The 24740-nt window shown below is 47.2% G+C and overlaps 1 protein-coding gene across 1 annotated transcript in view; it reads left to right on the plus strand.

Moving 5' to 3' along the window:
- The window catches only part of Ltbp2 (latent transforming growth factor beta binding protein 2), a 128557-nt gene that overhangs the window by 45048 nt on the left and 58769 nt on the right, over positions 1-24740 (plus strand). The window contains exon 7 of the mRNA XM_042692836.1: positions 2482-2728. Coding sequence (XP_042548770.1) covers positions 2482-2728 — 247 coding nt within the window. The remainder of the gene's footprint in view (positions 1-2481; positions 2729-24740) is intronic.

A 24740-nucleotide genomic window follows, 5' to 3' on the forward strand; every position in this document is an offset into this window, starting at 1 on the left:
CTGTCCTCCATGGGAGCTCTGGACTTTGGGGTTCTGCTAGCAGCAAGAAACGGGACCACTCACCTTTCCTGGCGTCTTCGTTCTCCAAAAGAAAACCCAGACTGCCACCTGCCTGAGCATTGACTTCCTTAGTGTTACTGACCCTGAGTTGGCTACTGTGCTGGCCTCAGCTGACCTTGCCTCTGGTGGCCAGGGCAAGAGCCGAGGAGGTGGTCAGATGGTGGCAATCTGCCTGGGCAGATGGAATGGCAGCCCAGGGGACTTTGGTGTTAGTCTATGGAGTGAAATCCTGAAGGCACTGAGTTTCTGAGAAGTAGATGACATGGACTAGGTAAATTTTGGGGAGATTTATGCAGACCAGCTCTAGCTGGATTCTCTGGTACTTCTCTCAGAGAAGGAGAATTTAGCCCATAAAATCCAGGCATGTGATCTGGGTAGAGGTGCCTAGTGGTTTCATAACTGCACCTAGAATAATGGAGGTAACAAGGTCTTATATACTGGCTTTTACCTCCTTGGTAGTCTTGGAGTGGCCTTGCTTACTCCCCACTCTTCCGCCAGCCCCCAGCCTCTATGGGTCCCTTGCATCTCCCCCAGCATGTGAGTTCCTTCCAGCCTCCAGGGCTTTGCCTAGCCCTCTGCCTGGCGGTCCCTGTCTAGATCTGCCCTCTTCACCTCCTTTGGATTCCTGTTTCACTGTTTTTAAGGTGCTTTGACTCCTCCATCTCGATGATCTGGAACTGGGTCACCCTGGTTAGTTGTCTTACTGACAGGTTATTGTCTTCATCGTCGTCATCGTCTTCCTCCTCCTCCATCTCCTTCTTGTACAAAGGAGTTGGCATTTAACAAAGCAGTTTATGAATATATCTTGATCAATGTCACTCCTTCAACGTTCTCATTCATTTCTCCCCTCCCCACCTCTTCCTCTCTCTTCTTTTTATTTATTTTTTTGCCAGTCCTGAACTCAGGGCCTGGGCACTGTCCCTAAGCTTCTTTGTGCAAGGCTCACACTCTACCACTTGAGCCACAGCACCACTTGTGGCTTTTTCTGTTTATGTGGTACATGAGGAATCGAACCCATGGCCTCATGCATGTGAGGCAAGCACTCTACCATTAAGCTACATCCCAGCCCTTCCTCTCTCTTTTTAACTTTTTAGGATATACGTTGTATTCTTATCTGCATTCTCTTCCTCTTCTCCTCCTCATTCATCTACCCCATTCCCCTTGACTACCTGGAGTATTATTTTGCTGAACTTTTATTTTGGCTAAGGAATTACTCTTTTTGAGATGTTCCTTGAATCTATTGTATTCTCAACTGCATACATTGCCAGCAGTTGCATACCTCCCAACATACTTACTTATGAGTTTATAAGCTAAATCTAGCTTCCACATAGAAGGGAAATCATGCATCCTCTACCAGGCTATTTTCTTTCTTGCTTCCCGTTGGTCCCTCACATGCGAGTATAAGTCTCACGTAAGGACTTCATCCTTAGTGTCCAGGCCTTCGTAGGGCTCGATGACTTTGTTGAGTGTGTGAATGACAGGGTAAATGAGATGTTGGGTTTAGAAGACTCAGGATGGGTGAGGCCATGCCCACACACCTTTCCCAGGGAGTACTGGGAGGAGAGGCAGGGCCTTGCATTCTGATGTAGACCGTTGCAGTTAGGCTTTGTGGCTGCTGGCCATTGAAGCTGACTCTAAAACTGCCAGGGTAATGAAGGGCAGTGGCGAGGGGAAGTCATGACTTAGAGGGCTGGGAGCTGCCCACGGTGCTGGCTCAGAGGAAACCGTCCAGTCTCAGCACCACCTATCTGTCTGTAGGTTGGACCAGGACAGGAGACAGGGGTGAGGAGTTGGGGGGGGGGGGGTTGTTGATCATCTCAGCCCTGAGGCAACAGTTCCACCTTGCTGAGGGGTGGGAAGATGAGATGACTGTCATGTCAAAAATGCCTTGAGACACCCTCAGAGTCCCCTGTGTTATTCCAGCCCCTATGAGTCATGAGTAAACTGAGGCTGAGTGAGGCCAAGGTCACACAGTTCATGATGTCCTGTCAAGAAAGGAATAGTCCAACAACGCAAACCTGACTTTCAGGTTTCGGGCCAATGTTGAACTCTTTCTCCTAAATGACCTTTATTTATTTCCTCTTTCTTGAGAATCTACTTGTGACCATCTCTGAGGTAAGCGCGGAGGTCATGTGAGCATCACTGCCATGTCAGGTGGTACATTTCCCTGTCAGGATATTCTCTGGCCATGCTAGTGACAGCCCACCCCATAGTGCTGGCCTTTTGACCTTTGACTTGTCTAGAAAGCAAAGCCAAACTCATCCTGGAGGCCTGCAGGTGTCAGGAAGAGAACTGAGCCCAGGAACCTAAGGAAGCCGGGTGCTAGGCTTCCTGTGTGAGAGACCCAGCAACAGCATCCCACTTGTCTCCCCTCCTGGCAGGAAGGTACTTCTGGTCACCACCCCTTCCCTGTCTCCTCAGCCGTGTGCCAGCCACCCTGCCAGAACCGGGGCTCCTGCAGCAGGCCTCAGCTCTGCATCTGCCGCTCCGGCTTCCGGGGCCCCCGCTGTGAGGAGATCATTCCTGATGAGGAATTTGACCCCCAGAATTCCAGACTGGCACCCCGACGCTCAGCAGAGGGGGTACCCAACCTACGCAGGAGCGGCACCACTAGAGACAGCCTCGTGGACAGAGCACAACCGCTGAAACCACAGCTGACACCAGCCCGGTAAGTCTCCCTGTCAACCTGGCCTCAGAGGCTCGGCTTGGTTTCTCTGTCCAGAGAGGAACTGTGTGGGAAAGGCTGCTGTTGTCTTCTGGGCCCATTTCCCCACTTTGCAACCCTTTCTTTGTCCTTTAGGTCAGGGTGAGTTGTGTAGGTGAAGTCTCTCCTCTACCATGCTAGGGAGAAAACTGAGGAGGAATGGCTCCTGCATCAGAGCTTCTTGGTTCTACTCCTGGCTTTGCATCTTCCTTAGGTGACCCTGAAAACATGAACTCTGTTTCTGATTCCTTCTCACTAAGTCTGGGGCAATTCTAATACCTACATCATGGATTTGTGAGGATTCAATTAGTTAATATAAGTAAAATAGAGTCAGTTTTGAAATTTTAGCAACTCAGGAGGTGGTTCAAGATCAGGAGACATCCCCTCCTTCTCAATTAATAATAATAATAAAAATAATAATAAAAGCTGGGCATAGTGGTACATACCTGCCATCCCAGCTACCCAGGAAGGATAAATAGGAGGATCGCTGTCCAGGCTGGGGGTAAAAAGCATAACCCCATTTGAAAAATAGCTAAAAGCAAAAAGGATTGGATATGTGGCTCAAGCAGCAAGAGTTGTCTGCCTAACAAGCATGAGGCCCTGAGTTCAAACTCCAGAACTTAAGGGAGGGAAAAGTGTTTAGAGTGGTACCTGGTACATGTTCTCTGTAACTGTTCCTCCTCCTCCTCTCTTTCCTTCTTCTCCTCCCTTTCCTCTTCCACCTCCTCTCTTTCCTCTTCCTCCTCCTCTCTTTCCTCCTTCTCCTCCCTTTTCTCTTCCTCCTCCTCCTCCTTCTCCTCTATCTCCCCTCCCTCATTTCCTGCATTCTCTGTAATAGTGGAAGGGCTCCTCCACCAGAAGCAGCCTCTTCTTGACACCTACGACCCACTACCCCAGAGGGAAAGCAAAGTGGCATGTGGGGGCCATGAGGAGAATAAAAGTGGCCACGGGGAACGGCACAGGGAGCAGCGGCTATGTTTCTTGCCAGCCAATTTGGCTAGGCTTTTGTTCTAGCTCAGGACAGGAAATCTAAAATTTTTTAAGCTGGTCCATTTCTAGGGGGCTGTGTTTTGCTTTTGGTTTTTTAGGATTTGTTTTTCCATTTGCTTCTACTTAGGAAGTTCTTTCTGAAATGCTGCAACTTTGTCTTGCTGAACTAAGGGGAAAAAGGATTTGCCCCCTCAGAGCCAAGAGAAGCAGGGAGGAGACTGACCTGGGGGTCAGGTCCCCAGCAGGACAGGTCAAGAGGACCTGCTGAGTTGGAGGGACAGAATGGAAAGGATTTGCTCTCTGGAAGTCTCTTTCGAAAGGGCTGGAACAGGCAGACCAGAGTTGTAGTAAGGTGAAATTCCAAGGTTCTGAGTACCCAAGCAGGTCAAAGCTCCAAGGTCAAAACCAGAAGAACCACTCCATAGCCAAGAGCTGTCTGAGACAGAAACAGGGACAGAGCCAAAGACAACACAGAGGATCTGGGGTTAACTGTAAGCTAGTGGGCAGGGCCTGATCCTTCTTCTGATCCCAGGTAGATGGGACTGGTATAATGGCACCTGGAGGCATATGAGAGCTGCCAGCCCAGAAGCCAACAGGGACAGATGGGCACAAACTTCTTTCCAGATGGCATTTCTCCCTACAAGTCTCTGTTTGGTTTGTGGAATTCATTCATGTGTAATGCATTGGCCCTTGGCAAGTATCTCTTCACTGGCACCTGAGTCAGAGTCATTTAACACCTTTTCCCCATCATCCAAGCCCGCTTGTGCCATGCCCTTGCTCTTTTTGCTAGAGTTATTTTACCAAATAGGGTTTTGTGCTGTTGCTGAGGGTCACCCTCAGATGGAGATTCTCCTACTTCCGTCTTTTGAGTAGCTGAGGTTAGAGGTGTGGGCTACCACATCCTGCCCTTCCTGCAGCACTTTCTACTGGCCTGAACCCTGCACTTGTGTCTGGATCATGTGGGACCATACCCTGGAAGGCAGCTACTGTCACGTGTTTTCCTCGTGCTTGTCCCGTGCTTGGCTTGCAGAAAATTCTGGTCTCTGAATCTTGCTGCCAACCTCAGAGCTAGCCTAATAAAAAGGACTCACCTGGCATTGAATTTCATTTGTACCTGAAACTGTGGGCATTGCCCCTGAGTGCCACTGAGAGGGCGGAAAGCTAGTCTTTACTGATGCCCAGGCAAGCACTCTGCGCTTCCCTCCCTTCCATTTCTCACTCTGTCTTGGGTTGGGCTGTTCAGTCTCTCTTTGGACCAGGGGTTAAGACAGCTCTGCTAGTTCATGAATGTGTCTTGGCACCTGACACTGCAGTGCACACTGTAGGCACTGAGTCAATGTAAATTGAATATGTAAATGAGTGTCTGACTATGTAAATGAGCCTGAGTATATGCCGTCAATCCCCCAGGGATATTATCCTATGTGTAAGAGGCACTGGACAGCCAAAGTCCTGGGTGAGGTCTCTGGCCCACAGCGGGACATCCTCCTATACTTTCATAGGCTTCCTAGCCAGGGGCTACTGTGATTTCTTAATGAGCTGCAGCCTCCAGGCCAGCCCTAGCCCTCCCTGCCCTCAGTCCTCTGTGCCATGAAATCTGGGAAAGTCCGAGCTTGTCCTGCTGTAGGCCACTGTCGATGCAGCTGTGTTTTGCTTCGAGAGGCCAAATCTCAAATGCCTGGTGGTGTCAGACATTTCCTGTGATCCTGGCCAGGTTTCCCAGGCAGCTGCTGGCCTCTCTCCTGATGGCAACTCGGACAGGCCCTGTGTGTCCAGACAGAGGAGTGACAGGATGCAGAGGACATTGTAGGCAAAGATGTCTAAGAAAGTGAGGCATTCTGGGGTTGGTAATGGATAGAGGCTCCTTCTGAAGAACAGTGGGCAGAAGCTAGGAGATAATGTCCCAGAGGCAGATGGGAGGGAGAAGCCAGCAGACGGACAGGCAGCAGGCAGGATGCTGACAAAGGCCAGATGTGTATTGATACTGTCCAGCTGCAACCTGGGCTGGCTGCAGGGGGCCGTGGAGACTCCCTCCAAGCCCCAGGCCCAGACTTCTTTCCTACTGGGGAAGGAACAGCTAGCACCTGGGCAAGGTCTTGAGTGATGGGGTTGATTATAAGAATCATGGTTCTCTACAAGAATCTGTTAGGCTCTGGTAAACTGATTTGTTCATATGTACCACCATGTGAGTCTCCTGGGAACTTGTCAATATGCAGCGTCTGATTGGGCAGTCCTGAGCCTCTTTAACACAGTCCCAGGTGATGCTAATACTGCTGGTCCATGGACCACAGTTTCATTACCTACGGTCAGAGCCTAGACTTTAAATTCAGATAATCCTTGGTTTCAGTTCCGAATTTACCACTCATTAGGCATACATCCCAATGTCTCTGAGCCAAGAGCCTCCACCACCTAGAATCACAGCAAGGATGAAATGAGAAGATGTGAGTCGCACACTCAGGATGGTGTCTGATCCAAGTTAGTGTTCTATACCTGTTATGCATCAAAGGACAGCTTCTTTCTGCCACAAAGACTTGGGTGGATGGCAAGCAGTAGCAAAAAACTGACAGAGGAAAGCTGTGTGTGTGTGCCTGTGCATGTATCCTCATGCAGACATCTTCTGGGGATAAGTCAGAGCCCCACCCCTAGTCCCAGCCCCAGGCCCTGGGAGGTGTGACTAGCCAATGCAGTAGTAACACCAGTGATAGCCCTTTAGGTGGCTTGGGCTACTGTTCAAGGATGAGAGTGACTCTAACTAGGATTTCTCCTCTGCCAGACCTGAGGCCCTAGAGCCTGAGTCTTGTGTCTATCTGAAGTAGGCAACAGAGACCTTGAGGACATGGCTGAGCAGGGGTGCTCAGGGGTAGTGTCTAGGGCATTACAGCCCCCTGGTGGTGGAGCACCAGAAGTAGCCTTTTCTTTTTTCTTTTTCCTTTTTTGTGCAGATCCTAGGCTTGAACTCAGGACCTAGGTGCTGTCTTTGAGCTTCTTTTGCTTGAGGCTAGCACTCTACCACTTGAGCCACAGGTCCACTTTTTGGTAGCTTAATTGGAGATAAGAGTCTTATGGAATTTCCTTTCCTGGGTTAACTTTGGACAGTGTTCCTCACATCTCAGCCTCCTGAGTAGCTAGGATTACAGACGTGAGCCATCAGCACCTGGCTTCCATCTTTTCTTTACAGTACCTCTTCCTCTCTTCTAGATCTTTTCTCTCCACATGCTGCATCTGAATGCTTCCTCTATATTCTTTCTCTATGGCTGCCAGAACAAATTACCATAATACTAGCAGGTTTGAGCAACACACATTTATTAGCATTTATTTCTATAGGTCAGACATCTGGCATGGGCCTCAGCCAGTGACACTCAAACATCCACTGGCCATGTTTCTGGAGGCTCTAGGGTGGAACTCACCTTTGCCTATTCATGTCAGCAGACTGAACTTCCTTGCAGTTGCATGCCTGAGGTCCATGTTTCCTGGCTGGCTCTCTTGAGGGCTGTGCCTGCCTAGCATCTAGAAGCCACCTCAATCCTTGGTTTGTGGCCACCTCCCTCCATCTTCAATGAAGTCACAACAGCAAGAGTGCTTTTCCTGAATGAATCTCTCCTCTGCCTCCGTGGTTTCTCTCTCATTCAGTTTCTCTCTTTTTCTTTTACACTTCAGGAGCCTACAATGCCATTGGGCCCACTTGAAGCATCTAGGACAATCTTCCTAATTCCATCTCCATTAGGATGGAATTTCCTTTTAGCCATTTAGTGTAACATAATCAGAGGGGTAACACCAAGAGAAGAAGATCCATGTGGTAAACCATCCTCACTGCCTGCTGCCAACTCTTGCTGGGACCTTCTGTCCAAAGTGTGATAGCTCTTTCTTCTCCTTCTTCTCTTTTTTCTTCTTCTTTTGTCAGCCATGGGGCTTGAACTCTGGGATCTGGGTATTGTTCTTTAGCTCAAGGCAAGTGCTCTACCACTTGGGCCACAATGCCACTTCCAGTTTTCTGGTGGTTAATTGGAGTTAAGAGTTTCACAGACTTTCCTGCCCAGGCTGGTTTTGAACCATGACCTTCAGATCTCAGTCTCCTTATAGCTAGGATTACAGGTGTGAGCCACCGGCACCGAGCTGATAGCTCTTTCTTATTGAGAGCTTGCCGAGTGTGAACCTACATGATCCTTGGCCCCCAAATCCTTTCTGGCATTTCCAACATCAACCCTCACCATTTGCTATCCCTCTTCACCTTTCTTCTGCTGCACTGGCCAATAGATTTTTCCTAAACCTACCAGACATACTCCCACCTCAGGGCCTTTGCCCTTGATATTCTCTTTTGCTCCAACATTGACATCATTTCCTAGGGCTTCCATAACAAAGTTCTACCAGTAGGTGACTTAAAATAGTTCTGAAAACTAAGATGTCCAAAGTCAAGGTAATGGTAGGGTTGGAGGCTCTGCAGGAGAACCTGTCCATGCCTCTTGTTAACATGAGGTGGTTCCTAGCCACCCTTGGCATACCTTGGTTTGTAGTTCTGGCAGCACACTGCCCCCTTCCCTCTATGTGTCTGTCAGCTATTCTTTCAAGACTGAAAGTTGATGAATTTGGAGTCTTCCTTAGTCTAGTATGGCCTCCTCTAGCCCTAAGTATATCTATAAAACTATTTCCAAATAAGGTCACATTTATGGGTCCAGAGTTAGGACTTCAATATAGCCTTTTGTGGAGGAAACAATTCAACCCAATTCAAAATATTCTAAAATGGCTGGCTTTCTCCCTTCCCTGTGGGCTGGATACTCCTTGTGCATCTGAAACCACACCCCAGATACTCCCTTTTACCATCTAGCTCTTTTTCTCTAGGACATCTTAATGTCCTTGCTATTTTATTTCTTTGATTTACTGGTTTTTTCTTACCCTGGTAAATGGCCAGGCCCAGGAGAAAAAGGGTTTTATCTGTTTGCTGATGGTCTCCAGTGCCCTGAGCCCCGCTCAGCCCAGAATGGAACCCACTGAATACACTCTGGACTCTGTATGTACATCATCTCCATGCTTCTCATAACCCATAAAGGCTACAGGCCCAATGTTCCTGTTCTGCTGAGGAGGATAGGCTCAGAAAGGCGACGTGGCTTGTCTCTTCTCCCTCAGGCCAGCCTGGCTGGTGCTGCGCCCTGGGAGGATGAAGTAGAACCTACTGTTAAAGCTTCTACCTCATGCTTACTTGTGATGGCTGCCTGGGCAGAGGCTGGGGCACTCCCTACTTTAGAGCAGGACCCCAGCATTGTCCAGGCCTAGAAGTTTCCATGGCCTCTTGCCATCTCCTGGCACTTGACCTTTAGCCTTCTGTTGCTGAGACTAAGGTGGAAGGTTCCAGAGGGAGCTACTTCGGTCCTTCTCCCTAGGCTTAACCCAGGCTTCCTGTGGAGGACTCTGCCCCCAAGAAACAGATGGTCTCCGTAAATCTGAGGAAGGCTGAGCAACCTTGCAGTAGACCACTGCCTCAAGAGTCACACAGGGGAGATGCAGGCCTCCTGACCCAGGATGAAGTGGACAAGAAACCCAGCATCCATCTGATAGAATGGGAGTCGGCCCAGAAGGCTGACAGCCCACAGTCAGAACTGGGTATCTGAGAAGAGGGCAGCAGGAGCAGACACCCAGCATGGAGGGCCTGGGTTAGCATCTTGTAAATTGTGTCCTCTTCTTAGAACCCTATACACAGGTGAGGGGAGAGTTAGGGACAAGGCCTGCCACAGGGCTGCTGTGGACTGTTCTCATGATCATGTTAGAGATCTAGGCTGTCAGGAAGGAGGCCCTGTGGCATTGGTATAGGAGAGCACAGGCTGGTTCCTGGCTCAGGCAGTGCTGGGTGCCCTGTGGATGGAAGTCTGGTGGTTGGAGGAAGGGTAGGAGAAGGTGGTGCCAGGAAGCATCTCAGTGTGGGTGTGAGGAGGAGCTCTGGCTTCCATGTTAGGCAGAAATTTAACCTGGCACCTTAGTGGTGGGTCTAGATGACTGGTTACAGCAATGGATGTTTGGGTAAGGATTGGGAAGGACTGGGGCTGTGGTTAGGGTGATGTTCGATTCAACAGTGGGTTGGTGGTTAGAGATAGGAAGAAGCAATATTTAAAGAGGAAGTAGTATATTTTTCTAAAACAAAAAAAATGACACTAAGCCATTAGTTAAAAAAAAAAAAAAAGATTAGAGGGCTGGGAAGGTGGCTCAGTGGTAGAGCGCTTGCCTTGCATGCATGAGGCCCTGGGATCGATTCCTCAGCACCACATAAGCAAAAAGAAAAAAGCCGGAAGTGGTGCTGTGGCTCAAGTGGTAGAGTGCTAGCCTTGGGCTGAAGAGCTGAGGGACAGCGTCCAGGCCCAGAGTTCAGGCCCCACGACCAGACCCAAAAAAAAAAAAAAAAAGATTAGAGCTACAACATTGGTGTGGCATTAGAGTGAGTGGTTAGGGAAGGTTATGGCAAAGTAGAATTTAGAACTGGGGTGTGTGTGTGTGTGTGTGTGTGTGTGTGTGTGTGTGTGTGTGTGTGTGTGTGTGTGTGTGTGTGTGTGTGTGTGTGTGTGTGTGTGTGTGTGTGTGTGTGTGTGTGTATACTTGTCCTGGGGCTTGAAATTAAGGCCAGGGAGCAGTCCATGAACTGTTTTGCAAAAGGCTAGTGCTCTACCACTTGAGCCACAGCCCCACTTCTGGCTTCTTTTGGTGGTTAATTGGAAATACGAGTTTCATGGACTTTCCTGCCCAGGCTAGCTTCAAACCAGAATCCTCAGATCTCATCCTCCTAAGTAGCTAGGAGTACAGGCATGAGCTATGGCCCTTAAGGGACTGTGGGTTTTTCAAGTGTGATGTGGTTGTTGTTTTAACCTATGCTGTGGAACCTTAATCAGGAAGACAGCTCTTGACCAGCTCCACCTAACTGGGAACTTTAGACCCGGGGATGAGAACAGAGGCATGAGTCAGACAGACTTCAATTTCATCTGATTCTGTTGGTCGGATATTGTGGTTTTTTTCACTTTCCTGAGTGTCAGTACAAAATGCTGTGACTGCTAATACGACTGCCCAGGGGCGCAGGGCCAAACAAGCAAAGAATGTAGAAAAAGTGCTGGGTCACACACTCAATGCTTAGCACTTGGTAACTAATGGTATTTCTGGTCTGGATCAGAGTTCCTGGCAGGAAAGAGAGGGCACACTCTGTGGGGACAATTTAATAAAAGGCTTTTTTCCAAAAGCACAGCCAGGTGAGAGGAAAACAAAAATGACTGGCCAGGGTCCCAAAGGTAGATGTATAGGAAAAGTCCTTGAGCCTCTAGTATAAAGAAACAAGAGACTGGGCTGGGAAGGTAGCCCAGTGGTAGAGTGCTTGCCTTGCATGCATGAGGCCCTGGGTTTGATTCCTAAGCACCACCTAAGCAGAAAAAGCCGAATTTACACTGTGACTCAAGTGGTAGCGTACTAGCCTTGAGTTGAGGAGCTGAGGGACAGCACCTGGGCCCAGGGGTCAGGCCCCACAACTGACAAAAAAAAAGAAACAAGAGACCAGCGGTTACTTGTGACCCTTTGAGATCAACTAGGGTTTGGGTTTCGTTTTTCCACCAGTTAGAGAATTAAAGAGCAAGAAAGCCAACCGTCAGCTATTTGAAAATGAAAGGAACAATGAGAGAACACTAGAAGAGACTCCTTGGCTAGGTGTCTGTGCTCGCTCGCTCAGGTCCTGCTATATATAGGGTCCCTTGTCTCCACCCCCTTAGGGTGTGTTCCTAATCCCATTGGTTGAGGTGTGGACACGTGCTGTAAGGAGTCTTGTGATTGGTTTCCCCACCTCCATATGCCTCTTGCGGAGTCACCACCCCCATGAAAGGCTTGTGGATCTTGCTGAGTCATTCCCCTTCATGTTGGAGCCGGGCCTGGTCGCCATCTTCCACTTAGCTGAGGAGTCCTAACTTCCTTTGCCTTCACTGGGAAGGTGAGGGCCACGTCCCGGGCCGTCCCCAGGAGTGCCTGTCACAGGCAGCAGGAGGGGGGCATCTCCCATTTACTCTCATGCCCTCAGACTTCTCATTGGGTTTCCCCATTGGCAGGGAGTGAAGGAGCCTTCCAGGGCCCAGGGTGGGCCAGAGGGGGTGGCAGGCACCCACAAGGGCGAGAAGAGGATCTCCAGCACAGTTGGCAGCAGTCATGACCCCCCCTCTCCCCCTGTGACAAAACTGCACCCCTCCCCGCCACTCCACCATGAGGAGAGCCATGGCAAACAGATTTTGCCCCAGGACCTCACTATGTTTTGCAGGTGAACGGGACAAGTGCAGGAACAACCAGTTGAGCTCCCAAACTGCCCAGGATTGGAGCAGACAGGAAGGTATCCAGCGTCTTTTCAGAAAAATCCAGAAAGTGGTGAGGGTCTGGGGCAGCAGTCCTCACAACCACGTGTGGGGAGTTAAGGAACCTTCAGCTTCAGTAGTTTATGAACATATGTATGTATGCAGCTTCCAGCCTCTGACTTGAAAAATAGAGAACTCATGGCACTTGACCTACTTAAGTCCTCCAGAATTTTTGTCTGAATGGAATAGGTTAGGGAACAGTGGAGTAAAAGAAAATAGAAGATGTTGAAAGTTCCTTTGCAGATGCCCAAGTAGGTCTGTCAAGTCAGACCACATTTTACAGCACTCAGCTCAGTGGTGTGAGCTCAATGTCACCACTGGGGTAGGTGCATGTGTGACACAGGACCTGGGGGAGAAAGCTGTGGGGAGAAAATTCTTCCAGAGTTCTGATGGAGATTTCTCAAGCCCCTGGAAATCTCTTTTGAGCTCAAAAAATCTCAAATCTGTATTAGATTTCAGCCTTTGCTAGGGGATATAGAGGAAGTTTCTGATTTATGGACTCCATCCATAGCTTTCCCAGTTATTCGATGTGTAGATCTGCCATTGGTTAGTCAATTAGTCAGAAAAGCCTTGTAAAAATTGCTTCAGCAGTCAAGGGATGTTATGGTAACAGTAATTTTTTTTTAAAAAAGAAAAGAGTCTAAGTCAGGCACCAGTGGTTCACACCTGTAGTCCTAGCTACAACTAAATGCTGAGATGTAAGGATCATAGTTCAAAGTCAGCCCAGGCAAGAAAGTCCATGAAACAATTTATTATCAAAAAACCCATGAGTGGAGCTCTGGCTCAAGTGGTAGAGTGCTAGCCTTGAGCAAAATAGGTTAGAGACAGTACCCTGGCACAAAAAAAAAGGAAGGAAGGAAAGAGACAGAGACAGACAGACAGTCTGAAATATACATGTGTTCTTTTTCTGGAACTCACAAAACCAGCCCTCTTCCTTACTTTCCTCTATCACTAAGATCACCCACACACCCCATTCTGGAAAGTGGCCAAGAGGGAGATTTTTAAGTTTTGCAGGATAATTTCCAAAAAATAGATTAGAAGAGGAAAACGGATGACATGCTTTCATCTGATGACTTGTAAACTGGCTGTGTTTAGGACCCAGAAGGGTAGGTCTGTTTGTCTGTCTGCCATGCATCTGTCTGCAGATGACATAGTGAAGATTGCTAAATGATTTCCAATAATGAAATGTGGAAACACATAGTTCCTTTGTTAGCCACATAGCTGTGGTTTTGTGTCCGTGATTCACTGTGGAAGTGAGTAGCTGGAACAGGCATTCTGCAGGGTTGTTTTTTTAAATTCTTCTTCTTTTTTCTTATTTCTCCTTAAAAATATTTTTGAAGTCTATAATTCAAGGAAGTTGAGTACTTTTTGAAGAGGAAAATCCCAGTTCTTTGTAAAACAAAGATTACAAATCAAAATCCTGGAACTACTACATTCCTACTCCCAGCCGATCTCCCACACAGCATTTTCCTACTGGGGCCTCAGACCCTGGCCCTCATTTGTCCACCCACATGGGTTGGCAGGGTAGGGGTTACATCAAAGCTTCTTGTGGTATCCTAGAACTATGGATAAGATGGTATCCTTGCCTGTCTCCAGCTAGGTCACCCATGGCTAGAGCCCTTTTCTTGGTAGGGAAAAATAAAGGGTTCTACCAGATACCAATGGCTCATACCTATAATCATAGCTACTCAGGAGGTTGAGTTCTGAGGATGGCAATACAAAGCTAACTCAGGCAGAAAGTCTGTGAGATTCTGTTTGTTTGTTTTTTGTGGGTTGTAGGGTCTGAACTCTGGGTCTGGGCACTGTCCCTCAGCTCTTCAGCCCAAGGCTAGCGCCCTCTTACTTGAGCCACAGTGCCACTTCTAGCTTTTTCTGCTTATGTGGTACTGAGGAATCATACCCAGGACCTCATGCATGCAAGGCAGGCACTCTACCACTGAGCCACCCTCCCAGCCCAAGTCTGGGAGATTCTTATCTCCAGTTAACCACTAAAGGTTGGAAGTGGAGCATGGTTCAAGTGGGAGAGAGTACTAGCCTTGAGCACAAAAGAGCTCAGGGATAGCACCCAGACCCTGAGTTCAAGCCTGAGTACCAGGAAAAAAAAAAAAAAAAGGTTCCATGTTTTGGTTTTGACATTCTTACACTAGGATAGAGAACCTACCAAATGCTGAGGCATGGGAGGTAGGAACTATGAGATATTTATGTTTTACAAAGAAGCCTGTGTTCAATCTTAACTGTGCTCCCCTAAAGCAAGCCATTGAGTCTTAGGCACCTCAGGTTTAAAAAAAAAACAAACCTGTAGGAGAAGGAGGATCATCATTGCTTTGTAGAATTTTTAGGAGGTGTTCTTAATATATGGAAATGTACCTGGAGCCTTCTAGGTCCTCTACGAATGTCATCCACTTTTATTTGTCCCCTGATGCTGGGGTTACTTGAGCCTGCTGTTTAGACAGAGCAGCAACCAGTCAGTAGATACTCTTGTGGGAAGACTTGAAGGTCCTGGTGAGCCTTCTGGTCATAGCCAAAGTTGAATGGGCAGAGTGCAGATGCCGGCTGCCTTCCCCACTGGGAAGATGAACAGTCTCTCTCTGTGTTTTCGTTTCTCATCTGTAAAATAGGGAATGATGGTTCCTGTAGCATAGGGTTATTATCCTCATGGGTAAAGTAACAAATATAAGAATCTAGCAGAAACAAAAGGTAAATTACCCGATGCATTGATGGGAATTTGAGTAGTATACTGCCAAAATGAAAAGCCCTCAGGTTGGCGTTCTAGTTTCTACACATTTTTTTTTGTTTGTGATGTTACAGTTGGCAGCACAAGAAGGGCAAGCTGGCTGCAGGCTTCCAGGATTGACCAAGCCTCTGAGGGATGCATCCTTGTCTTAGGCTCACACACGCCTTGGTTTGCTGTGGGCTTGTCTGGGCAGGCCCAGCAGTAGGAACAGCTCATCTAAAGCCATAGACTGGCCTTATAGAGTAAGCAAGAATCTTACCAGTTCCATTTCATTTAATACTTGGGAGAACTGGGGTCCTAAATTGTATACTAGGTCAGGCTTGCTCAGCACTGGTTAGGGGCACATGATGACCAAGTTGGCGGTGGTGACATGCTCATATGTCAGATTCTTTATGGGAAATGACTCTCAATCCCCACAGTTCTTTCTCTTCCCACCTCCTCTAATCTCCAGCAGCACCTGGCAGGCCCTGTGTTTTCATTCCTTTAGAATGGTTTCAGCTCTCCAACCACATCCAGGTTTCACCCATTTCATAATTCAGGCAGCTCCACCATGGCAGCTTATGATAATAGTCTAAAAGTCAGCAATTTGACTGCAGTGATAAGAAGAGCAGGTTGTGCTTCAGAGCCCAGCAGACTCAAGCTTTAGAACCCTGGTTTGTGGCATTCATGAGACATGTAAGCCAGTCCATTACTTTCCTGCTCCATGTCTCTGGTACCTGAGTTTGATTCTTATTAGCTCTGTTAGTCATTAGCTGTGTGACTTTAGGCAGCTTGTATCTCCTCTACAAAGTGGATAGATATAATAATTCCAGCTTTCTAATTTTAATGATGATATCTGAAGTATTAAGTATAGTACTGGCACATAATGAGAACTGTGGAGGAGGAGTGGGAGTGTGCCCTAGTCTTGAACTAGGGCCTGAGTGCTGTTCTGGAGGATTTTTGGTTGTTTTTTTGGTGGTGGTGGTGGTGGTGGTTGTTGTTGTTGTTTTTCTTGTCAGTCATGGGTCCTGAACTCTGGGCCTGGGCGCTGTCCCTCAGCTCTTCAGGTCAAGGCTAGTGCTCTACCACTTGAGCCACAGTGCCACTTCTGGCTTTTTCTGCTTATGTGGTGCTGAGGAATCGAACCCAGGGCCTCATGCATGCAAGGCAAGGACTCTACCACTGAGCCACCTCCCCAGCCCAGCGTGGTTTTTTGGTGTGTGTTTTCTGTTTTTTTGTTTTTTTTTTCCTCAAGGCTAGCATGCTACTACTTGAGCCACTGTTACTCACTGGCTTTTTCATGGTTAGTTGGAGATAAGAGTCTCATGGACTTTCCTGTCTGAGCTGGTTTCAAGATCCTCAGATCTCAGCCTCCTGAGTAGCTAGGATTACAGGTGTGAGCCACCTGTGCCTAACTGAACTATGTCATTATTTGCTATTACTATAATCATCCTGTCTCCTCCTGTTTTCCCTTTTACCAGACAAGCCTCATTAACGCCTGCACATCATTGTCAGCATAGTTTTGTTTTGTGTTAATACTGATACTTGAGGCCTCAAGGCCACAGCACTGTCCTTTAGATTTTTCGCTCAAGGTTGGCATTCTACCATTGGAGCTGAAGCTCCAATTCTGGCATTTTGGTGGTTAGAGATAAGGGTCTCACAGACATTCTTGCATGGGTTAGCTGTGAAGCTTGAGCCTTAATCTCAGCCTTCTGAAGTACAACTACGATTACAGGCATGAGCCAACAGTGCCTGGATACTCAGCTGTCAGCACAGTTTTTTGTGTGTTTTGTTGTTGTTGGTGGTGGTGGTTGTGGGATTTGACTCTGGGTCTGGGCTTTGTCCTTGAGCTCTTCAGTTCAAAGAGAGTGCTGTACCACTTGAGCCACAGCACCACTTCTGGTTTTCTGATGGTTAATTGAAGAGTCTCATGGACTTTCCTGCCCAGGGTGGCTTTGAACCGTGATCTTCAGACCTCAGCCTCCTGAGTAGCTAGGATTACAGGCGTGAGCCACCAGCACCCTGCTGGGCAGCACAGTTTTGAGTTTGCTCCTTGGGCTCATGGTTTTCTTGCCCTGTCTTCTCATTCACATCTCTTAATTTTTCAAAGCCTTCTCTAGCTATCCATATCCAAGGATGCTACTGTCTAAGATGGGCCTGGAACATGTGGACTGGACAGCTTATTTGGCCATGAGGCTCTTAGTCCTACAGTCTCCATGCTTTCCCTCTCTGATTGTTCCTAAAGGTTCTCACACAGGACCTTGGCCCTAGGCTGCTGTGTATGAGTGTATGTGTGAGGCATCCTGTACCAAACGTGCTGGTTGGGCTGAATGGGGTTAATGTGTTCTGGTTCTCCCACCTTGGCATAATGCTTGCATCAGCCTGAAGGAAGTCAAGCAACTTTTGTCATTGGCCACTCGGAGGGCCTGTTTTCTAATTCATGCGAAGACAACAGATGTACTAGACCTCCCCTGGGTGGATTGTAAGCTCCTGGTGGATAGGCCAGATGCCAGTTCCATGATGCCTGAGTGCACCTTGGTAGTGACTGAATGATGGATTTATGAAATCCCACATACTGACAAACCCTCTCAAGAAACTTGGAGCCAAAGGATTCAGACTGCTTCCTAGCTCTGGCTGGCTGCACAATGGGGCCCAGCCTGGCTGGGGAAATGGCTCCAGTGAAGTGGGAGAGCTGAGAGAAGTCATGAAAAAGTTTGGAGTTCAGTGTGATCACTATTGGATGCTCAGTGCTATGGTAACTCCATGAAGGATATACAAATGGTAAGACCTGGACCCTTCCCCACCCCGGGTCTGATCCCGCTCAGCCCAGAATGAGGCAATAACTCTTGCGAAGTTTCTTCTTCCTTGTGGGAGGGACAAGGCTATTGCTCCAGGAATTTAACACTTGGGAGAACTAGGTAAAAATGAGAGGTACTGGGGCTGGGAAGGTGGCTCAGTGGTAGAGCACTTGCCTTGCATGCCTGAGGCCCTGGGTTCGATTCCTCAGCACCACATAAGCAAACAAAAAAAGCTGGAAGTGGCGCTGTGGCTCAGTGGTAGAGTGCTAGCCTTGAGCTGAAGAGCTGAGGGACAGCGCCCCGGCCCAAAGTTCAGGCCCCACGACTGGACCCCCCCCCCCAAAACTGAGAGGTGCTGCCTAGGCCTTAGATAGCCTCTCAGGGACTGCTTTTCTTCTAACCTCTGCCCTTGATGTGCTCCAGGTATGAGTCCAATTCTTGGGCAACTTGAACTACCTGTTCTACCCTGCTCCCTTGCCAAGCCAGGAGAGAACAAAGATAACACAGCATGTGGGGGAGCTTAGGCTGATAGTGGGAAGCACTGGCAGCTGACAGAAGCAGAAGGGTGGAGAGGGATGAAGCTTTTCTGAGTCTGGGCGCTTGGGCAACTGAGGACTGCTTGTAAAGTAAGGACAAAGCCTCAGGCTGGGGTTGGGTGTCCCGCTCCCCAACATTCTGCAAGATCCCTAGAGCTAGAGCCTCCCTGTGTCACTTATTTACCTGCCGGGAAACAGATGGAATGTTCTTTGCTTGCTGCTGGGAAGCAGGACAGAGTGCATTCTGGGCATGAGAGACTCTCAAGGTTCTCCTCCCTTGTAATTCCCCCATCCTGGAGGGGGCCTCCCATAGGCCCCTTCTAGGGTCCTCTGAGCAGCCCCAGAAGGACAGGGGTCCAGTCCTCTTATGTCTGGGTATGGCTAAGGAAGAAGCTAGAGGCCTAAGCCTCAAAACAAAGAGTGTGACTCACAGTCACCCAGGTGGGGTTCAGTGGGGACCTTGAGCTAATCAGTGAGGCTGAAAGATTGGATAGGTACACACAGGCACAGCAACAAGGGTGATTTGAGACACCTGGGAGAGGACTGGCCCTCACCCTTTCAAGCTGGCAGTGGAGCATAAATGATGTCACATCACTGTTCCAGGCAATGGACAACTACTCACTCCCACCAGGCGCTGCCCGCTGAGTATGCTGTCCCCAGATATCTTTCTGTCTTTGATCCCTGGGAATGTAGCACCCAAGACCACTTGATCCTGGCCTAGCCTGGGCATGAGGCTTGACTGACCTGCCAGGAGGAAAGAAGGGGCAGTGCTCTGCCAGGGCTGAGCTAGCCCTTTGCCTTGCTTTGTATCTAGGTCCTCAGAGACTGTGCCACTAAGGAGGTACCAGGACAAGCTAGCCTGTGGCAAGATGGGACTCTAGCTCACAGGGAGATGTAGCCTCTGCTTTGGCTAGGAGCAGAGGGCACTGGGAACTCCTCTTAAGTCTAGGCTCTTCTCTCTGCTGAGTCTCCTGTTCCTTTCTACTTCTCTAGCTGCTAGCTCCCGACCACACACACAGCCTCTTCCTTCATTTGCTCCTAAGATTCCCTGGTCCTCAGTCCTCCCAACCCTTCTTTATATTTTCTTCACTCTTTTATTTCTTATGTAGGGGTCAGAGCACCTGGAAGTCATAAGGAATACATGGACCATCAATACAGTTAATTCCATGATTAGAATTAGCTGGGTACAATTTTACTAGCAGAAACTATGACAATCATCTGCCTATGTAAAAGAAAAGGAAAAATACCACCCTGGCTCCGGGTGTATGCCGTGCCCATGAAAAGAGCAAACAGTTGAGTGACATGTGGTGGGCTATTGCTACATTTTTCCATTAATAAGAGTTTATTGCTTGTTCATTTGTTTAATCATGCACTAGCAGACAAGTGGTAGCAGGCACCAAAGGTTGGAGAAAGATTTATAAGAGTAAAACTTAAAACTGAGACCATTCTGTTTATTAAGAAAAATTTCCCCCTTAAATCAGGAGGTGTTAGTAGAGTTCCAGCTTCAGCCTAGCAGGAGCCTCCTGGTCTAGGCTGGGTCTGCATTTGGTTCCCTGAGTGGCATCAGACCTCCCCTTTAACTCAGACCTCCCCTTTAACTCAGACCTCCCCTTTAACTCTGCACCTACCAACTCCCCCCTCCCCCACAGTGGACAGCCTGGGACTCTCTCTCCTGAGATTTGCCTCCTGGATGTTTCTATCCTAAGATCCATCTTGAGGTTTGGAATACTCTTATATCCCAAACCAAGTCCACCATCCCCTTCTCAGATCTCTCACTGGGGGTCCTGGGATCCCCCCTCCACCCTCTTGTCTAAGCCATTCCTGGGAATTTTCTAGGTCTTCAATATCCCTTGCATCCATCCTTGGTCACTGCTTGCCCAGACCACAGCCAAGGCTTTCTATCTAAGCTCCAACCCTCCCACCCCTCACTACTCTGTCTGCTTCAGCTAAGTCTTCCAGCATAGCTATCATTTAGTAAAGTCTGTCCCATCCTTCGCAGGCCTGAGACCACAAGTGTCTCAGTGCTAATACTGGCTCTTTCTGGGCCCCTCGCCTTTGCCGAGCTCTAGTCCCTTTGTGTGGCTTCCATTGTGTCAGGGGAGACAGATGGCAAGTTCTTGGTCTCACTGAAGAAAAAATTCAGGGGTCAACACACAGAGGACTCTTTGAGTAGATGTATTTAAGCAAAAGCCGGATTTTATTAAAGCAGAAGTGATCATAAAGCAATAGTACATCCCAAAAGGAGACTGAGGGCAGACAGTTCAACCAAGCATTCAAGTGCTCTGAGCTATCAGTCTTAGACACTTTTATGGATATGGTTTAATGGTGATTATGCTAAAGATATTTCCATAATTGTGGAGTTTTCTAAGAAATGGGAGGGCTTTTCTAGGAACTGGGGAACAAGGAGTGATTTACCTAATAAGGCATCCTCAGAGCCAACCAAGATGGTGATTTGCAAGGAGGTGCGTGCATGAAACCATAACTATATGAGATGTAAGTGAGGCCTCTGGCTAACCCCTGCAGTTGGGAAAGTTCCCATTGGTGTCATTGCTGGGGACCATACCAAGAAGTAGCCTCAATCATAGTGAGCTGTTACTCCAGGACAACAGCAAAGCATGATGTTTAGCAAAATGTACCGAGATACAGTGCCAACCATTCCCTAGTTCCTTTGTGTTGTTATTCTCTTTCTATTGCCTACTCCCTATCAATTGGACTGAAGATGGGAAGAGGGTTTTGCTATTCTTGGGCTGGAGTGCCTAGCATATTATACTTATTCATAAATGCTTCTTGAATGAGTGAAGGAGGAGAGACTGCTTCTTGGACCATGTTATTTTCCTACTTTGAAATCTCCAGGCACTCCACTTTACCCAGTCCATACAGCACAGATATTTCTCCCAGTGTTTCAGGCCCTCCACCATAAATGCCCAAACCCGCTGTGTGCTGGTGGCTCATAATCCTGGCTACTAAGGAGATTGAGATCTGAGGAGCAAGGTTCAACGCCAGCCTAGAGAGAAAGTCAGTGAGACTCTTATCTCCAATTTACCAACAAAAAGCCAGATAGGGAAGCATGGCTCAAATGGTTGAGTTCCAGCCCTGAGTAAAAAAGTCAGGCATAAACATGAGGCCCTGAGTTCAAGCCCAAGCACCAGCACCCCTCCCCCAAAAAAGACCCAAATCTGATGTTCTGTTACATCCTCAAGCCTCAGTGTCCTTGACTGTAAAACAGTAATAAACTAAACTAATAACACAAGTGGGTGGATTTAGGATGATGTTAACCTGGTGTAGTAACCTGACTTCTGCACTTAGGAGTTTTGTACTACAACAAGGTCTAGAACCTCCACACATTCTGTTTTTCCAACTGTGAAATGGGGATAGTGAGTACCTTATTCTTACCTTACAGAGAGGCCTATGTGAGGGGATGCATGTGACTTGTGTTATTGGCACAAAATCCAGCACAGAGTAACTGTTCATTAAATTGCTGCACTGGCTGATCTTCCCTTCTACTTCCTATTCTTTGCCTTTCCCACATAAGTAACCACTGTTATTAATTTTCCAGGGTATCCTTCCAAGGTTGCTTCATGAATATGCAAATAGCCACAATATGGATTATTGTTTTCTCTATGTCAAATAAACACAACATGAATCTTTATTTTCTGTATGCTGACAAAAAAGTTTACATGCTCCACACTGGGAGTCAGCAAGCTTCTTCTTTCTATAAGAGGTCAGATAGTAAATATTTTTGGCTTCCTATAACAAATGCTTCTGCAACTTCTCAACTGCATGGTTGAGAGTAAAAACAGTCACAGACAATGAGCCTGGTTGTGTTCCAATGAAACTTTATTTATAGAAACTTTCATTTGAATTTTATATAGTTTTCTCATGTCAAGAAATATGATTTTTCTTTTTACTTTTTATTTTCCAATCGTTAAAAAATGGTTGGAAGCCAGGCACCGGTGGCTTACGCCTGTAATCCTAGCTACTCAGGAGGCTGAGATCTGAGGATTGCTGTTCAAAGCCAGCCCGGGCAGGAAAGTCTGTGAAACTCTTTTTTTTTTTCTTTCCGGTCATGGGGCCTGAACTCTGGGCCTGGGCGCTGTCCCTCAGCTCTTCAGCTCAAGGCTAGTGCTCTACCACTTGAGCCACAGCGCCACTTCCGGATTTTTTCTGTTTGCTTATGTGGTGCTGAGGAATCGAACCCAGGGCCTCATGCATGCAAGGCAAGTACTCTTACCACTGAGCCACCTTCCCAGCCCCTGTGAAACTCTTATCTCCAGTAAACTGCCAGAAAACAGGAAGGGCGCAATGGCTCAAGTAGTAGAGCACTAGTCTTGAGCTGAAGAGCTGAGGGACAGTGCTGAGGCCCAGTTCAAGCCCCACAACAGACAAAAAAAAAAAAAGTTTGAAAGAGAACATTGCTAAGTCACAGCCTAGATAAAAACAGTCTGTAGGTGAGATTTAGACTGTTGTGTTTTCACATTTTAATGTGTCTTGAATATCATTCCTTATAGAAGTGAGGAGCCACTTTTGTTTCCAGCCACCTTTAATCCATTCTGTGCTCAGATCCTTGTTTAACCAATCTTCTACTCAAGGACACTGGATTGTTTCTATTCTGTACAAAATACTCTATTTCAAAACAATGTTGCAATGAATGAATAATCTTTTTTAGGCATCAGTGTGACCATTTGTAGGTGTCTTAGCTGAAGTCCCTAGAGGTGGGATTTGGGTATATGTGGCTTACTGGGGGAGCACGAAGGGAGAAAGGACAGAAGAATGGAATAGTGGAAAAAGACAAGCAAGGATGGGCTTCCCAGGAAATCAAGCTTTGAGCTGATTGAATTCAGAGCTTCTGAAATGGTTTCACCTTGACACAACGGGTGTAGGGCCTTTGATCTTCCCTTTTGAGATGGTCATTGGTGGTATGGCCATGGTGATAGGAGGATCTTGTCACATGGTTCTCATTGGCCAATAGCAGGACTCAGAAGTCATGAGTATAAGCTTTGGCTACTGTCCTTGCAGCTGCTGGGAATGTACCAGCAGTAAAATGGATCTGGGCAGGGTCCAATGCCCACTACAGTAGGTTTATCTGTAGTTTTAAAGGTGTAATCACGTGCACTATGCTTCAAGAGGACATTGTTCACTTGCTCTCTGTAAGAGTTGTGTCAACTTACACTCCTGCCAGCATCATCTGAGAGGGCACAGTCTCACCAAGAATTTTGCTAGTCAGATGGAGTAAAATATGCTGTCTCATAGTTCTCATTTACACATATCTTATAAGGAAGAAGATTGAACATATTTCCCTAAGTTGAAAAAAAATGTTTGTTTTCTGTAAGCCATTTATTCATATCCCTTGAGGGTTTTGTTTTTGCTTTTGTTTTTGTGCTGGTACTGGGGCTTGCATTCAGGGCCTTGAGCTCCAGCTTGAATTTTTTTGTTCAAGGCTAGTATGCTACCAGTTGAGACACAGCTCCACTTCCAGCCGATAGCTGGTTATTTAGACATAAGAGTCTCTACCCAGGCTGGTTTAGAACCACAATCCTCAGATCTCATCCTCCTGAGTAGCTAGGACTAGAAACGTGAGCCACTGGAGCCTGGCTGGGGTTTTTTCTTTTAGAGCTGGTAGCCTCTGTCTTTTCTATTTCTTAAGATAAAAAATTATGCAGATTCATCTTTTGTCTGTGACATGATTGCACATATTTTTCCTGTTGGATCATTTGTCTCTTTACTTTGTTTAAGCTGGTTTGGGCCAAACAGAGGTTTTTGATCAGGGAGTTGCTGGATCAAGTAAAAGATACGTAAAGCACTTAGCATGATGCCTGCAAGCTGGTACAAACTTAATAGCTAATGTTTCCTTCCCTTTCCTCTTCTCCATTCGGTACTTTCTTATCTGGAAGGTCTCCTTCCTCTACACTTTGGGCTTTTGAAATCTTACTCACCCATCCCTTAAGCACCAGCTGAAGTCTAGCTTTCCCTGAGGCTTCTAGAATTTCTGTATCTTTCTTCATAATCACCTTGAGCTTTTGCCATGCTTTGGCTGAGCCTCAGTTCCCTTATCTATGAAATGGAATTTCTGGGAAGAATAGAGATTTATTTTGATTTCATGATTTATTTTTACTTTACACAGTACATATCATTTGTTTAAAGAAATCTCTAAATCTAGATATCCATAAAATTTCAAACTGTGGTTAAACATGTTTATACATAAATGTACTCAAGCACTGTTATTTCCAAGGAGTAGTTACTATTTATGTCTGAGTGGTTTCCTTATGTCTGAATCAATGTCCATGACTGCAGGGAGAAGTTTTTCTTAAAACGTAAACTGGGGGGAAAACAATGGAGGGGGTAACAATGTTCAAGAGGAAGTGTACTCATTACCTCACTCATGTAGCTGTAACCCTCTGTATAGTATCTTTACAATAAAAAAAAAAAAAACAAAACGTAAACTGGTTTGGATGGCTCACACCTAATTATCCTAGCTATGCAGGAAGCTGAGATCTGAAGATCTCAGTTTGAAGCCAAAGGAGTCAAGCAAATATGAGCAACTCATCTCCAATTAAACAGCAAAAGGCTGGAAGTGGAGGTGTTGCT

This window comes from Dipodomys spectabilis, unplaced genomic scaffold, assembly GCF_019054845.1.
Source record: "Dipodomys spectabilis isolate Male_0828 unplaced genomic scaffold, ASM1905484v1 ptg000157l, whole genome shotgun sequence".
Taxonomy (NCBI): domain Eukaryota; kingdom Metazoa; phylum Chordata; class Mammalia; order Rodentia; family Heteromyidae; genus Dipodomys; species Dipodomys spectabilis.